The sequence below is a fragment of the Dipodomys ordii genome, unplaced genomic scaffold (assembly GCF_000151885.1).
Source record: "Dipodomys ordii isolate 6190 unplaced genomic scaffold, Dord_2.0 Scaffold66, whole genome shotgun sequence".
Lineage (NCBI taxonomy): Eukaryota > Metazoa > Chordata > Mammalia > Rodentia > Heteromyidae > Dipodomys > Dipodomys ordii.
Window position 1 is genome coordinate 3,179,010 of NW_012267282.1, and position 7,921 is coordinate 3,186,930.

Here is a 7,921-nt window from a genome sequence, read left to right on the forward strand (position 1 = left end):
AAAAAGAAAAAAAGCTGGAAGTGGTGCTGTGGTTCAAGTGGTAGAGCGCTAGCCTTGAGCTGAAGAGCTGAGGGAGAGCGCCCAGGCCCAGAGTTCAGGCCCCACGACTGGACCCAAAAGGAAAAAAGAAAATGTTGGGTTGTTTCTATATAAATGTGAGTTAATGGTTATTTTCACCTCGAGTTTTCATCTTCACACTTACTACTTTGTTCTTCAGATGGTGGAGCCAGGGCAAGATCTACTACTTGCCGCTTTGAGTGAGAGTGGGATCAGTCCAAATGACCTCTTTGATATCGATGGTGGAGATGCAGGGATTGCCACTCCAACTCCTACCACGCCAGTGCAGCAGGTAAGAACTTTCCAAAGCCTCTACTAAACAGGAGGGACTTTTTTTAAACTTGTAATTTCCATTTATGGAAATGCGTACTATTAAATCTTAATTTGAAATATACATATAAAATTCTACTTTTAACTTGATTATTTTTCCTCTTTCAAAGTGTAGAAGTAATTATAGTAAGAATCAAATATAATTCTCTGCTTTGTTATTATCATATATGTAAATATAAGAGATGGACTCTATAGAGTTTTGTAGGTTATTAATTGTCTTACAGCTGTCTTTGTACTTTAGATGGACATATTTCTGTGAGTGTGCTTGCATGCGTGCACAGGGATTTGAACTCAAGGTCCTGTGCCCTTACTCAACTTTTTTTCCGCTCACTGCCGGCACTCTACCACTTAAGCCTTGTTGGCAGTCTTCAACCTTCTACCATCAGCTATCAGCCTCTTGAGCAGCTAGAATTACAGGTGGCAGCCACCAGCACCAGTATTAGTGTAGTTTTGGAGAGATTTTATGCTTGCAAAGATTGTTGGGTTCTATTTGGCGTAGGGATTTTACATTCAATTTTGAATGTAATGCTTGACCTTTTTTCCCTTTTTGGCCTTGTTCATGCTAGGCAGGGACCCTCCCACTGGAGCTGTACCCGTCTTATTTTTTTTGTCTGCTTTTTAAATAAATGCAATACTTGCTATTCTTGTTCTTGAAACAGAATTCACTGCTGTCTTCCTCTATTTCTCTGTTGTTTTCTTCCCAGTCGGTGCCATTTAGTCCATTAGAGCTAGGTTTGGAGACAGAAGCAGCAGTTCCTGTTAAACAAGAGCCAGAGGCTGTACCTACTCCCGCACTGTTAAATGTGAGGGTAAGAGTTACTCAGATTTGCAATTACTTCTGAAAAAACCTAGGTTGATAGCAAGAATGTAATCTTTTAAAATATGAAAATTTTGTCTTATTTTTGTTTTTTGGTACTTTTTCAGTATCATACCCTGTCTCCTACTTTGTAAAACCTTTTTCTTTCACTCTCTTGGAACATAGGTGGATCACAAGGTAATTGGAACAGAATAAAATAATGTTGATCTTATTACAAGTCATAAACTTGACACAAAATTCTTGAAATAAAGATGAAATGGACATTATCCTGCTATTTTCATTTTTGCCTTTTTGTTGTACGTTGGTATGTACAATTTTTATGTGATTGTAATTTTACTTTAAAGGTAGAATTCCTCTTACCTTTCCAAAAATGAGCAATTATTAACTAAAGACTAGTAGAATAAAAGTTTTAGAAACACTGGATATGTTTTGATAATTTGTACTATTATTAAGGGTTTATGTTTTAAAGTACTAAGTAGGGCTGGGAAGGTAGCTCAGTGGTAGAGCACTTACCTTGCATGCATGAGGCCCTGGGTTCGATTCCTCAGCACCACATAAGCAGAAAAAAAAAAAAAAGCTGGAAGTAGCGCTGTGGCTCAAGTGGTAAAGTGCTAGCCTTGAGCTGAAGAGCTGAGAGACAGCGCCCAGGCCCAGAGTTCAGGCCCCACGACCGGACCAAAAATAAATAAATAAATAAAAAACAAAGTGCTAAGTATAGCCGAGTGCTGGTAGCTCATGCCTGTAATCCTAGCTACTCAGGAGGTTGAGATCTGAGGATCCTGGTCCAGAGCCAGCCTGGGTAGGAAAGTCTGTTAGACTCTTATCTCCAATGAACCACCAGAAAACGGAACTGGCACTGTGGCTCAAGTAGTAGAGTGTCAGCATTGAGTGAAAAAGCTAAGGAACAGTGCCCAGGCCCTGAGTTTAAGCCTCATGACCAAAGGGGAAAAAACTACTAAGTAAAAATACAAATTTTTAACTAAAGGAGTGGTATAGAAATATGTAGTTTGAGGAGAAAAGAAAAAAGTAGATTCAGATTTATAAAACTGTCTCACTTGTACTAATAGTCACAGACATGGTATCTTCAAATAGGCATCTTTTTTCATTTCCTCTTGTTTGTTCCCCTGTCATCTCGCCCTTTAATTGAAAATTGCTTTATGAGCCTGGCACTAGTGGCTCATGCCTGTTAATCCTAGCTCTGCAGGAGGCTGAGATGTGAAGGTTATGCTTTGAATCCAGCCCAGGCAAGAAAGACTCTTACCTTGAATAAAACTACCAAGAAACCAGATGGAGCTGTGACTCAAGTAGTGGATCAACATGCTAGCCTTGAGTGTAAAAAGAAGCTCAGAGATAGTGCCCAAGCCCTGAGTTTAAGTCTCAGGAACACACACACATGGCTTTGTCTGTTTTTCCTGTCTTTTTATTTCTTTGTCGGTCGTGGGGCCCCAGAGTTGAGGCTCTTCAGCTGTGGACTAGCACTCTACCACTTGTGCCTCAGCCCCACTTCCAGCCTTTTCTGCTATATGGTGCTGAGGAATTGAACTGAGCACCTCATGCATGCAAGGCAAGAAGCATTCTACCACTGAGCTACCTTCCCTGCCCCCCCCCCCCTGTGTTTTTTGTTTTAAGTGCTGAACGTTAGTGTAGCCTGTATGGTGGCAAATGACACAGTGAACAGGAATCTTGCAATGTTTGAAACTGAGAATTGGACTTAGGAGAGCCTGGATCTCCAGTTGGATGATTGACATACTTAGGGTTATCTACTTAGGGGTGGTTCTTTCTGTAACTAGTTTTCTTATTTTGATAACTGTAAATCAGTTAGTGTTCCTTTATGCTTGTTGATTATATAAAATGTCACCCTGCTTACTATCTCTTTTTTTCCAAGTGGTAGGTTCTAACTTGGTAATTTAAAACTAATTGGAAATGAAGTGCCAATACGCAAGAATAAAGCCAATTAAAACAATTTTTTTTAATGCCAGTATTGAGGCTTGAGCTCAGGACCTTATGTTCTTACTCAACTTTTTCACTGATATGTGGCGATCTACTATTTGACCTCAGTTTCCAGCTTTATCATTTTGCTGGTTAATTAAAAGATGAGTCGTGTGTGTGTGTGTGTGTGCGCGCGCGCGTGCGTGCGCGCGCCAGTGCCGGGACTTGAAATCAGGACCTGGGTACTGTCCCTGACCTGCTTTTGCTCAAGGCTAGCACTCTACCACTTGAGCCACATCACCACTTCAAAATGTGATCTTCAAGTCTCAATGTCCTCAATATATAGGTTTATAGGCATGAGTCATTGGCTTAGTTTTAGATTATTAAATGGCCTACCAAGTTTATTAGGTATACACTAGAGAAGAAGGCATTTTTCAATGTGTAAAATGTTTCATTTTCTTTTCTAGCAGCAGCCTCCATCTACTACGACATTTGTGCTGAATCAGATAAATCAACTTCCAGCCTTAGGATCTACAATTGTAATGACTAAAACACCACCTGTAACAACCAATAGGCAAACCATCACTTTAACAAAGTTTATCCAGACTACCGCAAACACACGCCCTTCAATCTCAGCACCAGTAGTCCGAAATGCCATGACTTCTGCACCTTCAAAAGACCAGGTTCAACTGAAGGACCTACTAAAAAATAATAGTCTTAATGAACTTATGAAATTGAAACCACCTGCCAATATTGCTCAGCCAGTTGCAACAGCAGCTAGTAAGTATTTTTCAGTGTCAACTTTTTTCTGTGGTAAGTTATATCAAAGTGATATTTTGTTTAGCATTTATTTCTGGCCTTTTTGGTGATTAATTGGGGATAAGAGTCTTAAAGCCTTTGCTACCAGTGCTGGCATCAAACCTCAGATTTGAACCACCTGAGTAGCTAGGATTACAAGTGTGAGCCCCCAGAGCCCCCTTTTTTTTTCTTTAAATGAGCTGAATGAAATGTCTTAAGTAATGTTGGCCTTTGGCATTTGTAAATTATTAAATAGTTCTGATTATGGTATCCTGTTCATTGGTAAGTTTTAAGTTCCAGGCATACGCATTAGTTTTCTAAATTTAATTTCTGTGTGTGTGCATGCATGCATGTGCAGGTCCTGGGTCCTTGAACTCAGGGACTGGGCGCTGTTCTTGAGCCTCTTTGTGCTCAAGGCTAGCGTTCTATCACTTGAGCCACAGTGCTACTCCCAACTTTTTTGAGTAAGTTATTGGAGATAAGAGTCTCACAGACTTTTCTGGCTTTGAACCTTGATCCTCAGCTCTCAGCCTTCTGAGTAGCTAGGATTATAGGCGTGAGCCACTGGCACCCAGCTCAACTTATTCTCTCTCTCTCTTTTTTTTGGTCAGTTGTGGGGCTTGAGCTCTGGGCCTGGGCTCTGTCCAGTGCTCTACCACTTGAACCAAGTGCCACTTCCGGTTTTCTGGTGGTTAATTGGAGATAAGAGTCTTTCCTGCCTCTCATCCTCCTGAGTAGGGTTATAGGCATGAGCCACTGGCACCCCACCCAGCCAGCTATGTGTTTTTAAAGAATGAATAGTGGGGTGTCGGTGGCTCACACATTAATCCTAGTTACTCAGGATGCTGACATCTGATGATCGCGGTTCAAAGCCAGCCTGGGTAGGAAAGTCGGTGAGACTCTTATTCCAATTAACCACCAGAAAACCGGAAGTGGCACTGTGTCTCAGGTGGTAGAGCACTCACCTTGAGCTGAAAGAGCTCAGGGAAAGATCCCAAATCCAGGGTTCAAGCCCCACAACTGACAAAAAAAAGAAAAGGACAGCTTTTCTGGGGATGTGGCTTAGTGGTAGAGAGCTTGCCTAACATGCATGAAACCATGGGTTCAATTCCTCAGTACCAACACAAACAGAAAAAGCTGGAAGTGGTGCTGTGGCTCAAATGGTAGAGTGTTAGCCTTGAGCAAAATAAGCTCAGGGACAGTACACACGCCTGGCAAAAAAAACAAAAAAAAAAAACCCCAAAAACAAAAACCACATAGCTTTGAATGTTTTCATACTTAGATGTAGCATTGAAAAAATTATATCCTCGGGCTGGGAAGTTGGCTCAGTGGTAGAGCGCTTGCCTTGCGTGCTTGAGGCCCTGGGTTCGATTCCTCAGCACCACATAAGCAAAAAGAAAAAAAGCCAGAAGTGGCGCTGTGGCTCAAGTGGTAGAGCACTATCCTTGAGCTGAAGAGCTGAGGGATAGTGCCCAGGCCCAGAGTTCAGGCCCCACGACCGGACCAAAAAAAAAAAAGAAAAGAAAAAATTATATCCTTCGGTTTTTGAAATGGGTAAATTAATGAATTTTCTTTCTTTCTTTCTTTTTTTTTTTTGTCGGTTGTGGGGCCTGAACTGTGGGCCTGGGTGCTGTCTCTAAGCTCTTCAGCTCAAGGCTAGCCATTTGAGCCACAGTGCCACTTCTGGTTTTTTCTGCTTATGTGGTGCTGAGTAATCGAACTCAGGGGCCTCATGCATGCAAAGCAAGCACTCTACCACTGAGCCACCTTCCCAGCCCCAAATTAGTGAACCTTTAAACTGCAGGAAAAATCTTGAGATTTTTGTTGTAAAATGTAAACTGATTTCTCCCCTTAGCCGATGTAAGCAATGGTGCAGTAAAGAAAGAGTCTTCTAATAAAGAAGTAGCAAGAATATGGATAAATGACATGAAAATGAGGAGTTTTTCCCCAACCATGGTGAGTTTTCAACAGGGTATTTTTTGTTCATGTAATGTAGAACATTTGACGAAAAGTGCTTCAGAACAACCTTCAGAAAACATTTTTTTTTACATCTTAGAATAGAGGGTAGGAAATTAACTGAGGGAGGCAGATGATGAAAAGAGAAATGGTGGAAGAACACACAGTATGCATACTTGAAGACCTTCCTAGGAAACTTGAGGTGAGCTGAAAAAGATGAGGAAAAGGATGGGGAGGGGAGACTGAAGGTGCATTTACACACAAATCATCAAGTCAGACTGAAACCCCTTTGTGCAACTATTTGAAGAAAACCACATTTTAGCAAGGATTTGTTTAATATAGCAATGTTAAAGAGGACAAAATGGATTAGAGAAACCTTCATAAGACTGAGTGGAGGGGTGTCATGAACCAGTGTGAAACTTAAATGTCACATGATGCACTGAATGGAGTGACTAAGAACGTGTGTACTTGATGGGAAGCGGTGTAGTATTACATGTAGTACTTACATGTTCTTGTTACAAATGTTACCTGAGCAGGAAAAGAAGACAATGTAAAGTTAACTGAAAAATTTTGATAACTATTGTTTAGAATTGAACCTGATATCTACTATGAGCTCTCAGATATAAAATACTTCTTAATTATGTAATCAGTTTTTTTTTTTTTGGTAGTGAGGCTTGAACTCTGGGCCTAGGTGCTGTCCCAGAGCTCTTCAGCTCAAAGGGAGTGCTTTATCTCTTGAGCCACAGGGCCACTTCCGTTTTTTCTGGTGGTTTATTGGAAACAGTAGTCTCACAGACTTTCCTGCCTGGGCTGCTTTGAACCATCATCCTCAGATCTCAGCCTCCTGAGCAGCTAGGATGATAGGCACAAGCCACCAGCACCCAGCTAATCAATTTTTTCCTTAAGTTTTGAAACTGCTATATGGCTTATGTCAATTCTATACATTTATTTAATTACTTTGAATAGCTATATATAATTGATTTTTATAAGAAGTATACTATATGAGTCCTCTTTCAATAAATATCAAATGTGATAGCTATCTGTATTAAATAACAGTGTAAGATACATCAAAAAAACTGTTTAAAGCCAGCCTGGGCAGGAAAGTCCATGAGACTTTTTTTTTTTTTTTTTGATTGGTCATGGGGCTTGAATTCTGGGCTTGGGTTCTGTCCCTGAGTGCTTCAGCTCAAGGCGAGTACTCTACCGCTTGAGCCACAGCGCCACTTCCGGTTTTCTAGTGGAAAGATAAGAGTCTCATGGACTTGCCTTGCCTGGGCTGGCTTTGAACCGTGATCCTCAGATCTCAGCCTCCCGAGTAGCTAGGATTACAGACATGAGCCACCAGCGCTTGGCCCTCCATGAAACTCTTATCTCCAATAAACCACCAGAAAAACAGAAGTGGTGCTGTGGCTCCAATGGTAGAGGGCTCGCTTTGAGCGCAGGGATAGCACCCAAGCCCAGAGTTCAAGCCCCGTAACTGGCAACAACAGCAACAACAAACCAAACTAGTATGAGATAGCACAGGTTGCATAGGTTGAGTTTGGAGGAAGGTGAAGCTTCTTCTAAGATTGCCCCAATATGGAGGTGTGTGGCTGGGGTTTTTTATATGGGGAGAATTGCAGGCATTTTTTGGAAGACAATTTGTAATTCACAGTGAAGAGGTGATGACTGTGCTTAGATGATGGTATACATCAGGAAGAAGTCTCAGGGTAGGCTGTGGGGATTGTGGAGGATCCTGAATTGACCTTCCTGGACTTTGGCTTGCTATAGTCCCTGTGAGGAGCCACTAGAAGTAGAGTTAGGAGAGCCATCCATGATTCAAGTTGGATGAGTTCAAAACCAGGTGGATGGAGGTTCCGTACTAATGGAAGAGAGGGTTAAGAGGGGACTATAGCCAGGCGCCTGTAATCCTAACTACTCAGGAGGCTGAGATCTGAGGATTGTGGTTCAAAGCCAGTCCGGACATGAAAGTCTGTGAGACTCTTATATCCAATAAACCTCGAGAAAACTGGAAGTGGCGCTGTGGCTCAAGTG

General features: G+C 41.6%; 1 protein-coding gene across 1 annotated transcript in view; it reads left to right on the forward strand.

Moving 5' to 3' along the window:
* Positions 1-217: 217 nt before the first annotated feature.
* Positions 218-7,921, forward strand: part of Sbno1 (strawberry notch homolog 1 (Drosophila)) — a 43,191-nt gene continuing 35,487 nt past the window's right edge. Inside the window, exons 1-4 of the mRNA XM_013023055.1 lie at positions 218-349; positions 1,092-1,196; positions 3,601-3,913; positions 5,787-5,887. Coding sequence (XP_012878509.1) covers positions 218-349; positions 1,092-1,196; positions 3,601-3,913; positions 5,787-5,887 — 651 coding nt within the window. The remainder of the gene's footprint in view (positions 350-1,091; positions 1,197-3,600; positions 3,914-5,786; positions 5,888-7,921) is intronic.